General features: G+C 39.3%; 1 protein-coding gene across 1 annotated transcript in view; it reads left to right on the top strand.

Annotated features, from left to right (window-relative positions):
- The window catches only part of Abi3bp (ABI family member 3 binding protein), a 219,320-nt gene that overhangs the window by 81,002 nt on the left and 117,520 nt on the right, over positions 1 to 20,798 (top strand). Inside the window, exons 3-4 of the mRNA XM_026788609.1 lie at positions 3,284 to 3,352; positions 7,847 to 7,979. Coding sequence (XP_026644410.1) covers positions 3,284 to 3,352; positions 7,847 to 7,979 — 202 coding nt within the window. The remainder of the gene's footprint in view (positions 1 to 3,283; positions 3,353 to 7,846; positions 7,980 to 20,798) is intronic.

The raw sequence follows: 20,798 nt of genomic DNA on the forward strand, positions 1-20,798 counted from the left end.
GTGTTTTGTAGTTCCTGCATGCATGGGATTTTCTAAGCAGAACTGTGGGAAGGCTGCACAAAATGTCTCAACTTTTATGCACCTTCGATACAGGCCTGCATATTCCATGCGTGTTCATTTTAACTTATGAATGAGGGAGAACTGAAGGGGAGTGGAATTGTCCAGTCTTTCCCTTTTCTTCCATGTTTGCTAACACAGCAAAAATGGGCATAAAGAGGTTCCTTGCTGGTTTGGGTTTCATTAAACACCACCTTATTTGCCAGTGAAACAAGCTCTGGCTTGAGGGAACAATGTGTCACATTGGGGCTGCCAGTAGCTCCCTTTATATCCTCCTTCTTAGTCAGAGGCAAGATTTACTTGTCCTCATCTAGCGTGTGTGTGGTACATGCTGGCCTGCGCATGTTCCTGTGGAAGCCAGAACTCTACCACCAGTATCTTCTACTACTTTACCCCTTAGTCTCTGAGACAGAGTCTCACGGAACCTGGAGTTTGCTGCACTAGGGATGCTTTATGCAAAGAGGGAAGTGGAAATCCATAGACAAGTGTTAGTATTTCTGGCTCCGTTGCTCCCGTGCATACTCCAGCATCCCACAAGTCATAGTATTACAAAATTCAGTTAAAAGATCAAAGTATTAAAATTTTTAGGAGTTTGGCACAATGACTTAGAAGGTTAATGTGATTTTCCCTAAGCCCTATGACCTGAGTTGGATCCTTGGGACCCAGATGGTGGAGAGAAAATGACTTCCACGAGGTGTCCTTTGACCTTCACAGACATGCTTATGCACCCACCCAAACACACACACACAAAAGAAGTTAAAAAAAAAATAAAAAGAATTTCTGGATGGTGGTAGGGCCTAAACCATCTGGGTACAACTGTAAATGTTGCACCCCTGTGAAACTGACCATGTCTCAGTGATCTCACTATTACACAAGGTGATTGCAGAGGGTGTGCAGAATCACCGTGTCAATAGTTTATAAATTTATTAACAGTGTTTTGCACACAGAAACCATGTATTCCATGGTAGTTTATTGACACCTAAATTATTCTACAACCCTAACAATCTCACCAAATGGTGATTGTAGTCTTGATATTGAATTTGGATTGAGCACTTGGTAAGGGAGTTTCAAATAAGCAATATATACTTTCAAGCCCATGGGGCTCTGGGAAGGCTTGAATACACCTTATCTGTGATCATGAGGTCTTATGGTTGTGTGTTCATCAGGTCAGGAGGCAGCTATGCAGCAGACACAGCCCTGAGGTGAGTTCCGGGGACTGCTGGGGTTGCCTACCTTAGTAACTCATATGGCAGATTATAACAAATGGGGAGATGCTAGCCGTGTAAATGAGGTTGGCTACTTAAAACCTTGGGTAAGAAGGCCTCTTACAGCTTCTTCCATAGCTCAGGTCTACCTGAGCAAGTAGTGCTGAATTCTGGTTGACTGCAGCAACTAAGTCAAATTTGATGAGTAAAAAGTCTCAGGTCTTAATGTTTCTGAAGCAATACTGTGGTAATTACTAATCAACAGTTAGCCTAGTAAAACTGCTGTTAGAACACTGCTTTTCAGGTTCTAGTGCCAGGCTTCTTTAGCCTTATTCCCCAGGGAAAGGTCAGTGCGCTATCTGCCCCTTCTGCAGCCCCATGACACAAAACAATCAGATGCGATAGGGAGTCAATTCAAAGCAGGAACTCAGTTAATTACTGAGAGTGTCAGCTTATAAAGGTTAAGTGACATCATATGTTAAGTGACATCATGAGATGCAGGGGTACCTCCAGCCAATGAGAGACAACCAAGTCCTCCTTCTGGCTAGAGGGGCGTCTACCTAGATGTTGCTGTCTCATCCTCACTAGGTAGCTTTGAGACTATCATTCAAACTCAAGCCAGGCGTTTCTCTGACCTACAGGCCTCAAGGTACAGGCCCTGAGATAATTTTGGCCCAACATCCTAGGTGCTGTTTGTTTATTTATATATTTTTATCAGTCATCTTGGATACAGTAGTTTTTTGAAAGGCCATGAGAGTCACATTCAGATAATCACTCCTCTGGTGGATTGACATCTGAACATGAGTTGTCACCTGCTGTACCCTTCATGGCTCCTGACATCTCAATCTTTATTGGGTAATCTCACACCTCTTAGCTTTAACGTTGATTCTCAGCCTTTTAGCTAAGAGCAAGTATAGTATCTAATAGAGTTTAACATAAATATTTTTAAGGATTGTCTCTGATATTTCAAGGGTAAGCTCTGGTGAATAACCCCATTCTTATCCATCTAGAGTTGCAAAATAGGATTCAGTGGAATTTAAAAGACATGAGATTGGGGATGGGCATGGGCTGAATCTAGAAGGTGTTAGGGGAAGAAGTAGGGACTAAATATTATTAAAATAAACTGTATGCATGTTTGAAAATTTCAAATAATTAGTAAGTATACTGTATCTGGCTGGAATGATGACTCAGAGGTTGAGAGCATTTGCTGCTCTTGCAGAGGACTAGGATTTGGTTCTTAGCACCCATGTGGCACCTCACAACCATTTATAACTACAGTTCCAGGAAATCTGATGCCTTCTTTTGGCCTCCAAGGGCCCTAGAAAAGCATGTGGCACAAATATACATGCAGTTGTGTGTGTGGGTGTGTAAATGAGCGTGTGGGTATAATATAAAATTGAGAAAGGCTTTCAAGTGGGTAACAGTAGATGCGTGGAAAGAAGGGATGCAGGCAAAAGGACACACGAGTCATGAAAGATGACGAAAAGCTTTTTTTTTTTTTTTCTAGTTTCAACCTGCAGGGTTTTTGTTTTCTTCTTTAGTGCTGGATAAATGCATAAGGATGTTCTGGGCAGTGAAAGGAAAAGCCTTAAGCAAAGCCGCATAGCATCAGAATGGACGTTCTGATGGCAGAGACATTCATTGAGATGTATAGGGTTTGGAACTGGGCAGGAATTTTGAGTGGTTTCCTTAAATGATCTGTGTGATGTTTTCATTTGTGAGTTAATGAGAATAAGGCGATTTTACTTAAAAAAGAAAAGTCTGTGTAGCATGTTCTTAAAGACCTCATCCCCACCCAAGGCCATTTGGGTTTGAAAATATGGATCTAATTTTCATTTCTAAGACTTAATGGGCTTTTTAGAAAGTATTAACTTTCCAGTTCTTGGGTCTTCTCTTTCAGTGGTACTGGGGTCAGAGAGAGTTTAACACCAGCAAATGTTCATTCAGGACATGGGCGTGCTAACTGCTGTGCTGGTTATGAAGGAAAGGGGTTTTGCTGAAAGATAATGTTGTTGTTTCAGATGCAGAGCCCAAGTATCTGATAGTCGTGCGACCCGCTCCTCCTCCCAGTCAGAAGAAGTCATGTTCAGGTACAGTCCTTGCTCTAGATTTTCTTGTACTTACCTATGCACCATGTAATTTCACCTTCCGCTGCATGCTCGAGAGGAAATGCTTTGGGAATGGCTTAGCAATGTGGGTATAGATGGTATCAGTCCAGAGTCTGCAACTTACCCTGTGGGACGAGCAGCATTGCCTGGTCCTAGACACTACTCTCAGCATAAGTAGGCATTGCTGTTTCTTGTCACTGCCTACCCTGGGGTTGAGACAATTAACACGCTCTCTTCACCTTGGTTATTGTGAGGGGTAAGTGTCATTTTGTCTAGTTCTATTCTATAAAGGGTGGCCTCTTGCCCACTATTGGCCTTTCAGATTTTAAAGGCAAAGCTTTATGTCTAACCTTAGCTTAAGGAAAGCATTTGTTTGAAAAGGATATCTCGTTTGTGGATATACCGTAGAGATCGGAGGTTTGGTTTTATTTACTCTGTGTCTTTCCCTTCTGGGCTACTCTCAGACCAGGAAGGCTGGAGACAGAAAATGGATAAAATACATATGTAAAACTTCAACATGACTGTAATAGTGTTACCAACTTGACCGGAGCTGAAATCACCTTGAAAACATCCTGACACACCTTTAGTGATTATTTGGTGTCTGGGTGTGCCTGTGAGGGGTTATGTCAATTAGGTTGATTGAGATGGAACTGCCTAACAGTGGGCAGTATGATTCCCTGAGCTCCGGTCCTGGACCACATTAAAGGAAGAGACTAGCTGAGTGCATGAATCCTTTGGTTTCTGCTTCTTGGCTGTGGGTGTATCCCACCAGCTAGTTCAAGCTCCTGCTGTCTTGTCTTCTCTGCTATGAATGAATTACACTTAAATTGTGAGCCAAATTGAACCCTTCCTCCTTTAAATGGCTCTTGCTCAGGTATCTAACCACAGCACAGGAATAAAACTAAAGACAAAAGATTAAAGCTTGCCATGTCTAATTTTAGGACAACATTTTGTCCTCCAACAGAGCCTCTTTCTTCCTGTGGACAGTATCGACCACAGAGTTTCGCTTTGCTTTCTTTCTCTAGTGTGAACTTTTCTCCACTCAGTCATTCCCTAACCACTTTTGCCTTTTGAGTAACCCTCACTGTTATGCAGAGAAGCATCTCTGTGTGTGTTTGTTCTGCTTATCTGGAGGGATCAGATAGGAGGAACAGCACTTGACACTTCTACTACACAGAGCATAGGGGCCTTGACTACTCTGAATTTGTTCCCAATGTAGCAACACAGAGCTGGTCACCATAATTCAGTTTCCATCACCCTTCTCTCCTTTTCTTTGACTTCCGTTATTTCTTTTACAAGTAGCATTAAATGATCAAGAATCTTGAAGCAAAGGGGAAGACTTAGTAGCTCAAAACAGTGTTTTAAAATTTCTAATAATAAGGTCAAATGTGACTGTTACATCTTAGAACGTGGTTTTGTTTGGCTAATCACTGAACTGATTGTTCATGAAACCCTGATCATATAAATAAAAATTATAAAGAAAATTAGACCACTGAGGTTCTTGTAGTTCAAGTATTAATTTCTACCTTCATTTCATTTCAAGTTTTCTGACACTAGTCCTGGAAATTATTTCTCACTTCCTTATTTCTAGCTCAGGAAGCTGTGTCACCCTGTTCAGCATGTGACAGTCCACCTTTGCTCTCAGGCAGTGGATGTCATTTTTGTTTTGGTATTCTGCATCTGGGAGAGAAGCAGTGACTGATGAATCATTTCCATTTGTTCTACATTCGCAACGTAGATGATAATTAGCTAATCTTTTTCATATTAAAACCACCAAGTTAGTGACATAATCATTTGATCATGCAAGTTTAGGATCCCTTGGGGAATGAAATATACATTTTTTCTTATCTAAACTGCATTTTATATCTTCAAATATTGTGAGCAGAGCCAAGGATTCATTATAAAGGAAATTAGAAAATAATCAAGGAAACCAATATCCCAAAATGAGTTTTTACCTTGCATTCTATGTGACTTTGGACACCCTTGAGACTTTTCTTATCTTCATTGTTTATCTATAAAATATGCTGTTGCATTACATTCACGACAAGTCAACTCAGAAAGAGAAGAATAATATAATCACCTCAACATTTGTTTCTAAGCTGTGTGTGCTCCCTACCTTCAGTCAAGATTCTCATTTCTTCTCCTTGGAGGTCAACTGTAGACCACTCAAATCACCTGCCAGGCACGATGACAGATGCCTCTGAAAAGTTTATAGAGGAGAGAGCACATGAGTGTTGTCAGCCATCAGCTGTTATGATATCCATAAATGACTTTAGACAGCCTTAAGAGGTCAAATTCTCTAATTAGGTTTCTAGTATTCTGTTACTGTGTCAAATACCCAAGATAACCTTAGTTTTAGAAGTTTCATTCCATCACTTCTCAGTCTTTTGGCTGAGATCAAGTGTAGAAGTTTGATTCCATAATCACTGGATCCCATTCTTTAGGACATTAATGCTCACCTTATGTTCAGAATGAAACACACACACACAAAAACGAAAAAGGGAAAGAGACTAGGATTCTACAGTCCTTTTAGGGCAGACCCCAAAGATCTAACCCTGTCCCATTATGGCTTGCTTCTTGTAGTAACTCCCAGGAGCAGCATGATATAAAAACCAAGCTTTCGGCATGGGGACACTCATTCAAGTCATACAGCCATATGTAATAAAAATTTCTGTTTATTTTTTAAAAGTTGAAGGTGTTGATACTTTATCATAAGGAAATGACAGTTGTTTAAGGATACAGATTTACTCTGCTTTGAATATTACAGTGTATGCAAATTTCGAAAGCTACAGCACCCCATAAATAAGTCAACTGTATTAGATTTAGATGTTTTTATTTCACTACATTGTGTGCATTCTGGATCCAGAGACTTTCTTCCTGGAGTCATAATTGACAGAACTTAAAGAAACAGATATGGCAGTTTTCAAGAGCGTTTGATTCAAATAATCACCATTGCGCTTGCTTATGGGATCCTGTCTTATACACTTCAATAAAGGTCCCAGGCACTGTGACATGTTGTTCCAAGCCCATTAGACTGAGAAAACAGAAGTTCTTCCTACAATCAACACAATATGCCCAGTCTCATGGGGTAAAGAGGGTGACGGTGCAGTTTTACTAGACTTATTTTTCAAATCTGGATTTTATTTCCCTGATTGAACCTGTATTCAAACTCCTTCTTTTTCCTGACTTCTCATTTCTATAGTTTCAAATAATTTTTGAAATTGAAGTGCCTACACCCACACCCTCACCCCCGTGAGTTTAAAAAGACTCTGTATTCATTCATCAGCATAACCTGTGGTATTTTTCACATCTAATGAGTCTCATCAGAACAGCTGCACTTCCTGTGTGACTCCCACCTTGCAGTGTTATATAACGTGTGCAGCCTTCCATCTGTGGGCTTACTGTAAGCATATGCTTATTATCATGTTATAGCAAGGGGGTTACACTTTAAGATTAGATTTTAAAAATATGGCCTACAACTTCCATAAGAATGTTACATTCTTTTTGGAGGATATTAATTCAGTCTAAAATAATAGTTCTCAACCTTGCTAATGTTGCAATCCTTTAATATAGTTCCACATGACGTGATGACCCCAACCAGAAACTTATTCTTTTGGTACTTTATAGCTGCAATTTTGCTGTTATGATTTGCAATGTAAATATCTGAGAGGCAGGATACCTGACATGTGACCCCCAAAAGGCTCACGACCCACCAGGTTGAGACCCACTGGACTAAACGGCACATTTTTTATTTATCTATGGAAGAAATGAAACAAACCGAATGTGTATATACACAGAGATGTAAGTGTGTGTATGGGAGCCAATACCTCCATAATGATGGACTCACAGGAAAACTAAAGCTAGATATGATTGCACATGGCTTATATATACGCATATACATGAAAACATGTACTTACACACATATATGCATATATACACATACACACCCAAGAACAATGAAGCATTTCCTTTGATTCATGTTTAAACTCATGGTCAAAAATCTGTTTGTAGACTATATGAAAAGCCATGAACTTCTCAAAGAATTGATAAAAATTATATTATTTTTAAAAACACTCTCATAAAGTCCAGAAATGACTCAAAAATATCTTGACATGATAAAAGCTAAACTAAAAAGGAAAGGAATATCATCCAACCAAGTCTTCTTTGTGCATGCATTTTACTCAAACAGTGATCAAAAGGTACTGTGTCCTCACCATAGCTCCCAGGGACACCAAGGTGAATGAAGAGGTGGGGGGGGGGCAGGAAAGATGGAGGAGTGAATTGGATTGTTAGTTTTGTTTTAAATAAGTATTTTTTTATTTTTCTTTTTGGGGGATGCTATGGGGGTGAGGAGCAGATATGGAGGAACTGAGATTGGGGTGCATGATGTGAATTCCCCCTCCAAAAAAATCAATAAAAAATTAAGCTTAAAAAAAAGATACAGTGTCTGGAATTAACCTTGTGCTGCCTCCACAGGGAAATCTCGCTCTCGAAAACCTCTCCAGCTTGTGGTTGGTACTTTGACACCAAGTTCAGTCTTCCTGTCCTGGGGTTTCCTCATCAATCCACACCACGACTGGACATTACCAAGTCACTGTCCCAATGACAGGTAATTCCCCATAATGGAAATTATTTTTCATTACTTTTGAAAGCTTTGACACATGCTCAGAAAAATGTACAAACTTTTGGACCCTTAGCATTTACTTATCACCTATTAGCTATATTGTTCTAGTTATGAAGAGTACATAGACACCTAGTACAGGGACCCTGCCATTGACAAAGTTAGGATCTGAGTAGAAAACATATGTATGTATGTTTATCAGCAAAGGAGCAAACACAAGGGGTAGGAGCATATACCAAATGGGCAATATCATACAGAATGGGCAGTATCATGCAGAGAGCGCAGATGATATATATATATATTTACATACATATATATACATTCACACACAGATGCATATATATGTCTCTTTATGCATGTGTAGTGATATATATGTGTATATACTATATATAATATGTGTGACACATATATGTCTTTTTATGCATGTGTAGTGATATATGGGTATCATGTATATATACTATACACACATGTATACATGTATACATACATGTGTGTATAGTATATAGTATATATACATGTGTGTCTGTATCCTTTCAAATAATCAGAAATATTCCTTATTTTACTTACTACTAAGCCAGTGACTTACTTTGCTTGGTGATTGATTCTTGAAAGTACTTACTGTTTTGTTTTTCGAGACGGGGTTTCTCTGCGTAACAGCCCTAGCTGTCCTGGAACTAGCTCTTGTAGACCAGGCTGGCCTCAAACTCACAGAGATCCTCTGCCTCTGCCTCCGGAGTTCTGGGATTAAAGGCACGCACTACCACCACCCTGTAAAAGTACTTGCTTTTTAATGATAATTGCAGTTGTTAGTGAATGCTAGTACTAAAAAAAAAAAAATCAACACTTTGAGATGGGCTCCTACTCTGTAACTCAGATGACCTTGAACTCACTGATCTTCCTGCCTCCTCCTCCTAAGTATTGTTCTTTATTCTGAGAATTCAAGAGTGTTTGAAGGAGAAGTTTTTGAAGTGTGATCAAACTACATTATTGCCATCATTGGGGAACATGTAACATGCAAACTTAAGACTGCCCACCGCCAAGCTTCACTGGGTCAGAAATTAAGTGTGGGTCTCAACCATCCGTTTCAACAAGAATTCTACATGATTCTGATATTAATGAAAACTGGCTTAGAAAATGTGCACACACAGGAAGAATGACGAGGAGTGACACCGAGCGGTGACACAGAGAGGTGTTTTTTGTCAGCACAATTAAAACAGTCAGCTATGTTTTTAGGTAACTGTAACTCATTTGTCCTTAAGCCCCACACAATCTTTGGCCCTGTCTGAAATGAGCGATGTGTTAAGCACTGAACCATGACCCTAAATGGTTTAAGTAGAGTATTTGCTTCTCATAATTATTTACTATGTAAGTATCAAAATTCAAAAGTTATAACCCTATAAGTTTGAAAACATTTCAAGTTTCAAGACCTTTAAAAAAGGGGTTTCTGTAGTTCTTGTTTTAAATACACTAGAAATTATTTCAAATTTGAGAAAAGTTGCATTCCTACTTTAAAAGAAAAACTGCGACATACAATTTAAACACAGTAAAATCTGTAAAACTGGTACAGTTTGAGCTATAAATTTTAATATTTTGCTGGGCGGTGGTGGCGCACACCTTTAATCCCAGCACTCGGGAGGCAGAGGCAGGCGGATCTCTGTGAGTTCGAGACCAGCCTGGTCTACAAGAGCTAGTTCCAGGACAGGCTCCAAAACCACAGAGAAACCCTGTCTCGAAAAACCAAAAAAAAAAAAATTAATATTTTATATTTGATAGCATTAAGAAACAAAACATAGTATTTTGTTCTGCACACATTGTGCAGTTGTGGGTCTCACCTACTGCAAATAGATGTTTCTTTGATGAGGGTTGAAAGATGCACTCATTTATGAATATAAGGACAAATCATTAGGAATCTGATTAATATTATGTCCATTCATCATTATACTAGTAGTAGGTTCTTGATAAAGGCCTATGACCTATCTATCCCAAGGTTCTTGACCTAGTAATGGTACCAGGTATGGGTTTCATCCTATGGTGTGAGCTTTAAATCCACCAGAAAGTGGTTGGTTACCGCCATGATGTTCATTCCACAATTGTACTGGTGAGCATGTCTTGCAAGGCCAGTCACTGTTGTAGTTCTCAAGGATCACAGCCAGGTAAGATGATGGTTTTTTCCTCTGGTAGAATGCACAGCACTTTCAAGCACTATGAAGCCAGCCAGTAGGGATGAATCTTTTAGATCAGGATTAGCTTGATGTCTCCATGTTCTACAACTCCAGCAGTAGGGTCTTACTGCCACGTTCTGAAGTGTAACAACGACCAGTGGCAAGGGCCGATGATGTCTGGGTGTCTGTGGGAGCTCACTGGCCAACATTCAAAAGAAGAAACCTTTTCTTTGCACTGGGATGTTTTGTTTATTAGCTTGTGATTAGTCATGTAACATTATCAGCCTGAGGGTAGGAAGTGAGGATTGATCTGGGAGGATTTGGAGGGGAGGAGTATGATTGAAGCATATTGTATGAAATTTTCAAAAAAACAAATAAAACAACAACAAAAAAGAATTCCAGAAAGCTCCCTCTCAACATCCCCTAATTGGATTTTTATCATTATAGATTAGTTTACCTCTTCACAAAATCTGTATGAATGGGATCACATTGCATGAGAGGGTTGGTCGGTCTGTATTCCTTCAGCATTCTTTTAAATTTCATTTCTAACATTGCAGGTGTTGAACGGCTATTACTTATTTTATTCCCGAGTAGCATTCCAGTATGTGCCTATTCTAGTTTGTTATATATTCTGCTGGTAGGCACAAGAATTGTATCAATGAGGCTGGAAAGATGGCTCAGTGGTTAAGAGCACTAGTTGCTCTCTCAGAGGACTAGGTTTCAACTCCCAGCACCCACGTGGCAGTTCATAACCATCTTTCCTCCAGTTCTAGAGGATATGGCACCTTTTTTTGTCCTCTGAGGGCATTGCACACACATGATGCTACTATGTACATACAAACAAAATGCCAATGCACATAAAATAAAAATAAAAAATAAACTGTGTTGGTGATTGTTTTTAAGTCTATAGCTTCTATAAACATCCTCATACAAGACTTTGAATGTATGATCTAATTTCTTAGGCCAAAAGTTCCTCCAGTTGGAGCTGCTGCATTGCAGGAGTGCATGCAGGATGCATATTTAACTGTCTTTCTAACTTTGCCTACATTCCCTTAAGCAGGCTGTGAGAACTCTGCTTGCTGGAAATCCTCTTTGCATTTTGTGCTGTGTCCTTTTTCATCGTAGCTCTCCTGGAGTAGTGTTGACCCATTACACTGAACATGCACTTCCCTTGCATTAAGAATAGCTGAGATTTGGGGTTGTGAGATCATTTTTTACTCTTGTTTAAACTGAGCTGAAATGAAAAGCCTTTTAAAGTCTTTGCGAGTTCTCAAAAGTACCTTTAAAATTACTCTGATTAGGAAATCTAAGCTGAAAAGAAATGAGATCCAATTTTCCTTCCTGTGCCGATGGTCCTCAAGGAATAGAGTACTTGGGAAAAAGTGTGTGAATGATTATTTCCAAAACTCTTTTTTTAAAAAATAATTTTTAAATGTTTCAAAAAATCTGAAATATTCCTTATTTCACCCACCACTAAGCCCATGACTTATTTTGCTTGGAAAATCCTCTTGAAAGTGCATATTTATTTTACAATAATTCCAGCTCTTAGTGGAGTAGTTCAGTGTGCCAACACTGAGAAAATAATGTGCGGGTTGAAGTTGCTTCCCCTCCCATCAAAAAACCAAACCAAATCAAAAATAAAAAAGAGAGGAGTGAGGGAGAGAAGACGAGAAAGAGGAAGGGAATTTGATAGTCTTATAGCAAAACCCAGTTTGGTTTTAATGGTTGCTCACCTCGCTTGATGAATCCTTGAGGTGATGTTTTCCACCAAGATCAGTAGCAGCCAGGCAAATTCTTGGAGCATGTGCAGCCGTGCCTTCCAGTGCCTTGTGACTTCCCTTACTTATGCTTGAGTAAAGCTGACTTTTCCATGAAGAATTTATCTACTCTTGGTTCTGATGGGCAGAGGTTGCCACAGCTGGCAGCACAGATGGACAGAGCGTTTTAGAGAATGTCGGAGCAGATGCCTGAGAGCTACGCCATAGACTCTAAGGCTTGTCTGACTCAGATCGTAAATACATCTCACCCTTACCCCTGGCTCACCAATTCTGGCCCTGCCCATGTCATTAAATCAATAGAGTCATGGATATCGAATTGCAGTATTAAAACTCTGCTTTGAGTAAAGTTTTCAAAAGACTCTGTAAGTATCATGTCAAATGATTACATCTTTTCAAATCGGAGTTGGAAAAATAGGGACCTGTAAAGGTATGACTTGGGGAAGAATTCAAGAGTCATGGCTGAAAAGGAGTACTTTTTTTTCCGTTTATTTATTTATTAAAGATTTCTGTCTCTTCCCCGCCACCTCCTCCCATTTCCCTCCCCCTCCCCCAATCAAGTCCCCCTCCCTTGTCAGCCCATAGAGCTATCAGGGTTCCCTGCCCAGTGGGAAGTCCAAGGACCACCCACCTCCATCCAGGTCTAGTAAGGTGAGCATCCAAACTGCCTAGGCTCCCACAAAGCCAGTATGTGCAGTAGGATCAAAAACCCATTGCCATTGTTCTTGAGTTCTCAGTAGTCCTCATTGTCCACTATGTTCAGCAAGTCCGGTTTTATCCCAAGCACAACAAAAGCTTAGAATGTCAGCTCATTACTAACTGTGCCGACTTGGGAGCAAAGATGCCTGGAAAAGCAGACTCCACAAGTACTTGTGCTCCCAAGTCGGCACAGTTGGTAATGAGCTGACATTCGAACTAAGCTTTTGTTGTGCTTGAGAAAAATGCCTCGTGCTTGGACAGAGGGCTGATCCCCAAGATATACAAAGAACTCAAGAAACTGGTCATCAGAAGAACAAATAATCCAATAAAAAAAATGGAGTACAGATCTAAACAGAGAGCTGTCAACAGATGAATCTAAAATGGCTAAAGGACACTTAAAAAATGTTCAACATCTTTAGCCATCAGAGAAATGCAAATCAAAACAACTCTGAGAGTCTGTCTTACACCTGTCAGAATGATCAAGATCAAAAACACTGATGACAACTTATGCTGGAGAGACTGTGGGGTAAAGGGAACGCTCCTGCACTGCTGATAGAGTGCAAATTGGTACAGGCCTTTTGTATATCAGTAAGACGATTTCTCAGAATATTAGAAAACTTGAACTTTCTATTTCAATTTTCAATTGGGTTGCCTCAAGACCCAGCAACACCACTTTTGGGTATATACCCAAAGGATGCTCAATCATAATCATACCACAAGGACATGTACTCAACTATGTTCATAACAGCATTATTTCTCATAGCCAGAACCAGGAAACAACCTAAATGCCCCTCAACTGAAGAATGGATAAAAAAATTAAAGATGTGATACATTTACACAATGGAGTACTACATAGCAGAAAAAATAATAAAATCTTGAAATTTGTGGGCAAATGGATGGATCTAGAAAACATCATATTGAGAGAGGTAACCTAGACCCAGAGAGACAAATATAATATATACTCATTCATAAGTGGCTTTTAGATATAAGGCAAAGAAAAACCATCCTACAATTCACAATTCCAGAAAACCTAGACAACAAAGAGGATCCTCAGAGAGATATGCATGGATCTGTTCTACAAGGGAAGTAGAAAAAGACAAGATCTCCTGAGTAAATTGGGAGTGTGGGGATCATGGGAAGGGGAGAGGAAGGTAGAGGAGTGAAGAAAAATATATAGCTAAATAAAAACAACTTTTAAAAAGCACCAAAATTACTGTACACATTGTAAACACCTGAATGCCTCCACCATAAAGGCAATAATTAGAAACAGACTTGGAGAAATCTACTGTCATCTAGTCTTGCTGTATTTTTATGAAGTTAGACAAATCCAATGGATTAGAATAAACAACAACAGCTAAAGGGGGTGATTATGTCTTGAAAATTAGAAGAATAATATAGCTAAGATTTTCTTTCAGCAATACCTTCTTTAAAAGCCACTGGAATCTGACTGCCCTTGGATTGCCATAGAAACACAAATGGGGTTACTTTAAACCAATAAACCTTCTGTAAAGATTGATTTATAAAAACATTTCAAGTTGGTTTCTAGAAACTTCCATTATCCCATGCAGAGAATGTTTTTGGACAAGTTGTTCTCTTATGCCTTGAGTTTGGGCTTTCCATATTAAAGCTCTGACTTAGTAAGTTTCCAATAAGGACACCTTGTGTTCTGCTTTATGCTTGGGTGTATTCATGGGCTTTTGCCCTAGCTTTGCGGCCTATTTCTAGCTGTGCTCTCACGCATCTGTCTGGGTCTCCCACGATTTTGGATTCTTTCCTCAGTTCATGCTGGAGAGTAGATGTGTTTCATTTATGGTTTTGTGCTCATTGGTCTTTGAATTAAGAAGGTAACATTTGTCCACAATCTAAGACCAAACAAGAACTTGCCAAGCTGATGTAGAAGAAGAATAAGATTTTTTTTATCCAAAATTAGATTTAACATTGATTGCTTTTGTCTTCCCTATTCCTCCAGTTTGTCAAGGCTTTTAAGATGGCTTTTTCAGCTTTATAATTTATTTGTCTAACATTTTTATGCTTTATTTGTTTATACGAATTTTGGTTATTCAAGAGGGATATAAATTTTATTATAATTTTTTCTTCCAGATTCTCTAAGAAGTAGGCTTTTCCCCTGCCTGTAAATTCTCACTTGATTGAACATGGAGTCTTGTTACTTGTTTTGCCTTGTATTATAGTATTCCGTAAGAGTGGGGGGTCATGTTTCCAGGCTGGTAGTAAACACAAGCTAAATGGTTAAGCAGGGAACTGTCCTCATTTTCTGTTATGTGTTACTATTACCTCAAAATCAACCTGACAAAATTGAACTGATACCCCCTTTCTGGAAACATCATCTCATTTGTCTTATTACTTTCAAATATATTGAAATTCTCCTTACACCCTAACTTGTATATTCATCTACTTTTTGTATTTAATTTTCTATAGTGTCCAAGTCATATGGTTTTGTTAGAGAGAAGTACTCATATCTGCATCCTCATCTTTTCCTTCTCTGTTCCCACGCAGACAGTCCCAACCAAAGCATTTCTCTATACTCCATATCCTGACAGTAGCACTCTGGCCATGTTCCTTGGTTCTTTTGCATATCTCAGGCCACCATACCTTAAACAATGTGGAGGAAATCTGGACTGATCACTGTCAGCTTACTCCTCCATCCCAAATTCATCTTGACCTCTACTCACATCATCTCCATCCTCCGAGGATCACACTTCTGACTTCACTACTCTTGAGTCCATCTTTTTCCCTCATATCCACTAAGCCTTTGGTTCCTTGGTGGTCAGTCTCTTCTCTCTCTCTCTCAGTTGCTCCTTCATTGCCACTGGTAGCCTGCCTCCTGCATGCAAAGAGACTCACGGTTTGTGTAATCAAGACAACGTCTCTTGGTCCTGTTCTGTCTTCCACACTTCTTTTCAACCTCTTAATCGTCAAGGCTTTTCTTATGCTCTTGATTTTTACAGCATTCCCATCCATTTTTGTTGGCTTACATACCTTTCCCTCTGTGTTTACTGAGATGTGTTTGTCATAAGTGATCTGTTAATTATTAAATCCAGTAGAAGTTTCTAAGCTATTATCTTCTTTATAGAATTATTGGATCAGTTTGAAATTTACCACAGGCATTCAAAAATAATATACTAAATGATTTGAAGAACAGAAAAGATGACTACATGAGAAATAATGTGGGAAAGAATACATGGATCTGAAACAAGATTAGACATGGAGGGAAGAGGAACTGATAAATTCACAGAAATGTGGATTATGTAAGGACAGGACTCAGGGAAGATTTTAAGATAGACGTAAAAGTTGTTTATTTATTGTATTTTATCATTAGAGGATTCAGTCTGCTAAAGATGGCACACACCAGAGTAGAAAGGAATGTGAATATTTTTATTATTAAGAAGGTGGAAAATAGTAGACTGTGCTTGTATTGAAATACAGTGACAGGGTTCATTTTATTGTTGCTTTGGTAGGTCCCAAAACAACTACACACCTTCTTTGGAAAGTCAAAGGAAAAATTGATGTGCTTATAAGTAATAACATGGTATAAATTACCAAGAAGTCTACTCTGCTGAAATTAGAATAAAAGAGGGAGAGATCACTGGGAGGAGGGAGTGAGAGTAGAATTTCTGTCCAGCCACTGTAAATAAAGAACGTTAACAAAAAGGATGTTGGGAGGAATCCTTTGATACAAGGATGGGGAGAATATACAGTGTCCATATTTTCAGAAACACAGTTGTGTCAAATTCAAGTCTTGTTGAAAGAGTGTTGTATAAAGGGGCTAATGATGGGAGAGTTTGCAAGGGATACCTTAAATTTGATGCTCTTCCCTTTCCCCTAAGTATAGTTCACTACCAGCTGCCACAACACAAATTCAGTTTTTGCGCCAGATAGGGTTTTAGAATAGAATATTAATCTGTTGTTAAAATAAATTTTTCTAAACAGTCTCAAAATGTATTTAGTCTTGAGAAAATATGTGTGTGTGAGTGAGTGAGTGTGTGTGTGTGTGTGTGTGTGTGTGTATGTGTGTGTGTGTGTGAAGGGACAGCTCCCCAGAAGTCATGCTATTTTTGAGAGTGGGCTAATAGTTAAATCACCAACTACTTTTTAAGGCACTGTGCTATTTTTATTTATTTATTTATTTTGGATTTTTGAAACAAGGTTTCTCTGTAGTTTTTTTGGTGCCTGTCCTGGAACTAGCTCTTGTAGACCAGGCTGGCCTAGAACTCACAGAGATCCACCTGCCTCGGCCTTCCAAGTGCTGGGATTAAAGGCGTGCGCCATCACCGCTTGGCCTGTGCTTTTCTTTAAAAAAAAAAGAAGTTGGGCTGGAGAGATGGCTCAGTGGTTAAGAGCACTGACTGCTCTTTCGGAGGACCTGGGTTCAATTCTCAGTACCCACATGGCAGCTCACAACTGTCTGACACTCCAGTTCCAGGGGATCTGACACCTTCACGCTGATGCACATAAAATGAATCTAAATAAATTATTAAAAAAAAATAAGTAAAAAAAAGAAGTTTTTACTGTGTAGCCCAAGATAGTTTTGCACTCCGGACCCTATAAGCTCAGTGCTTCAATTGCAAGTGAGAATACCATGCTCCAGATTGCTCTCTGTATTTTAAAAAGACACAGAGCCTTCCCATATGGTTGTGCTCAAACTTAATCATTCATAAAATCCACACAACCAACATTTGATCCTGAAAGTTCTCAGATAATGAGGAGAATGTTGACTATGGATTATGGTGAATATATAGAAAAACAAGTTTAAAAATCTTGAGAAATATTAAATTGACTGTTCTCTGATTCTGGGTCTTTTTATGTTTATTTTCATCTACTTTTACCAAACACCACAGCAGAAAGAGAATTCAAAACAGACCAGAAGTACGGCTTGGGACTCAAAAAACAGGATGAGGGATTTTATTATTCAGCTCTAGCTGCTCTGGGGCCTCTTCTAATTCTATAAAGTCTGGCTTTGCTAAGATTTTACCAACAGACTAACTGGAATCAACGAGTAAGAATCACAGATCTGCAACACAAGCAAGATTTGATTGTATTTTGTCTCAACTGGTTACCATTTTAGGGAAATAGTTTAGTTTGTTGAGTGAGCCTTATGAAAAGTCGCAAAATATAATTGTAGACCCAGTAGCTTAAATTGGTCTTTGCTGATGGTTGGAATACCGCATTGAGAGCTCTTATAATCTAATTTTAAAATGACCCTAGGAGAAACTAGACATCGCTTCTGTTCATTGCACAATCTTTACAGAACACCTGCTGAGTGTCAAGAGGCTCACAGTTTGTTTTAAAATCAAGAAGAATTTAATTTGCTCTTTCAGCATAACACCTGCTCTTCAAGACTTAGTCTTCTACCTTATGCAATTATCAACTTAGTGTTGAGAAAGGCCAGTTTGACTGATTTTGTGGAGGAGGCATTGAAGCTTGTATACGTGAAAAAAAATCGGTATGAGAGAGGGTATTGTAATTGAAATAGAAGAACTTTACAGACTGATTTGTTTTTTTAACATGAAGTTGAGGATCTTTCAAAACCATGGAGCATTTTGTCCCATTTTCTTTGTTGGAAGGCTATATAAAATCAAGCTGATTGGAAAGCCGTGAATCTGAATCTTGGCAGCTCAGCTAGCAATGGGATCCTGACTCATGCCTGAAGTTAAATCCTCAGGAATATATCTGTACTAGGAAGGTGGAGTCACGGGGCCCATCCGGTCTCATTTTAGCTTCTCGGCATTTCTCTAGGGTCCTTTAAGAGCCAGGATATGGTGGAAAGGGGGAGGGTAACAAGAATTCCGTGTAGCATACTTGTCAAGTGATGCATTTCATGAATCACTATTGAGAGTTTGACTTACAAGACACAGAGGACTCTATCATATAACATTTGTTACTGGTAGCAATGAATGTTCTGGCTGGAATAGTCTCTTTCACTCACTGGACTTTCTGCTATTTTGGAATGGTGATTGAAGTCCACAAGTAGCCTTTACTGGTAAAAAAAAAAAATCAAGCTAGTGACTGGGTGCAAGCCTTTCTAGACTCTGCAACTAGTAAGAAAGTGGGCTATGTATACGAAGCCTCTCCACTAAGTTACCAACTTGGAAGGCCCCTGCTGACTTTATAGATATCAGAGCTGGGCACAGATTCTCCACTACATATCCTTAGAAGTACTAAATCCTGCCTTAATACCCTGCCATTGCTATATGAAAATTCTCAGATACTTTTAAACAAAGCTTATGCCTTTTTATTTTGCAAAGTCCTCACTTTATCTTCAGCCTTGGCCCCCACTTCCTAAGTTTCCAGGCCACTGTATTTGTTTCTTTAAGAAAGTGCACCTAGAGAAACTGGAGAACATTCAAGTAAACTTAGTCATTGGGGGTATCTGGTCAATGTTTTTAGTCTGAGTGAGTGACCTTAAAATTCATAAATAAAACCAATTAACCTGGATTTTAGTTCATTTAGCTTTGAAAGGTGTGGAGCAGGGGGAATCATTCTAAGTTTTGAGAAAAATATATGTAAAGGTATTTTAGGAGCCCTAAAGTAATATATACTTACTGTGTGTTCACACCGTCATGGGTGCAGCTATTTTGTTACTGGTTATAAATGTATATTTAAAGATGGAAAGGAATCACTTAGCTGTCAACACCACCTCTGATATTGTTTATCTCCTCGCCTGTTCACAAGCCCTCAAAGCTCTATTATAACTAGGACATTCTCCCGCTATCTGTTACCTCCTTACAACATTAAGAATGATAATATGAAAATTCACGTGCCTAGCTCTGTAAACGATGTGAAAGCCTGCAGTTCACTTTGCAGTGTGCCCTTTTGTCCAGTGTGCATTTGTGTACACCTATGTTGGTGACCTGCTCTATCCGTTCCTTCTTACCGGTCTGTAGAGTAGTGTGACACTCACTCTTCTGACCTGAAGCCTGGCTTAGTGAGGCTGCTAAAAACAGAGCCAGTGGAGCTTTCTGTGAACTGTCGTCATTCTGCCACCACCTGAGATAGACACTCGCTGGCACTACTGGGAAAGCCAGTATTAGGCGTTGGCTCTGAAAGCCAGTGTTTACATTCATAAAACAAGATTAATAATTTCTGCCATTCAAGATAGCTTTTGTGATAATTAATTGAGACAGTCAAACCCAGCATAGCCTCGACATGCAAAGTCTAGTGCTGAGGTGACATCTGCTGGAGCTGCACGTTGGGATGACATCTGTCGGGGTCGTCTTGACGGGCTTATCTGTTTCAGGGTAGGGGCATGTGGATTAGAAATGTTAAGGAAGAGATAGAAAAGAAATACAGATACATAGGATAGTACCTGGAGGGCAACCCAGTGAAAACTGAATATGCCCATGTTTATTTTCCATATGCTTATACCTCAATCCAAAAAGGGGGAAGAAGGCAAAAGACTGCTTTAATGACTCAAAGAACAAACAGAACAGTCACTTGCTTCAATATCTGAGACATCAAACTGCGATGTTCTGAGTTGAGCATTCTGATGTTTTAGGCAGGATGTGCAGTGACAACACCTTAGATCCAGTATCCTGCAGGCAACCACTCCCTGGGTCAAACCTCCTGCTTTGAAAATGAAGGAGGAGGAATAGGCTTGAATTATCTGACCTTTGGTCAGTGTGGAGTGAATCCACCCCTATGAGCCATCTTAATATCCAAAACACCAGGTAACCACACCCTAGGTCAGGATATCTTGTTTGTAGCCGCTCCTTAAGTCAGACTTCATGTCAATAACTTTGAAAGAGCAAGAGAAGGTTTAGCTCTCTGACCTCAGTCAAGGTAGAACGGACCCACTTCTGTGGACCTCCACAGGGGACTGGCTTACTGTGATGTCTAAACTGGAGGATTATGCAGCCTGAAGCAAGTAATGATGATCTTAATTTATGTTCTATATTTTTACCGTATCTCTATTTTAACTATTAATTTTGCTTTTTAAAAAAAAATCACAGTAATTGTGTTTTACTTCTAAAAAGTAGTCCTGTATATACCAGAAATACTGAGGTTTATCTTCTACCAAATTGAAAAGTATTACTTTTGTTGCACCCTTCACGGAGTGAAAAAGCTTGAATTCTTCAAATTATGAAATAGGTGCACTATTTATAATACCTAGATTCTGTTCTCTATACAACTGGAAAGGAATCACTATCTAGCAT

This window comes from Microtus ochrogaster, chromosome 2 (genome assembly GCF_000317375.1).
Source record: "Microtus ochrogaster isolate Prairie Vole_2 chromosome 2, MicOch1.0, whole genome shotgun sequence".
NCBI classification, from domain to species: Eukaryota; Metazoa; Chordata; class Mammalia; order Rodentia; family Cricetidae; genus Microtus; species Microtus ochrogaster.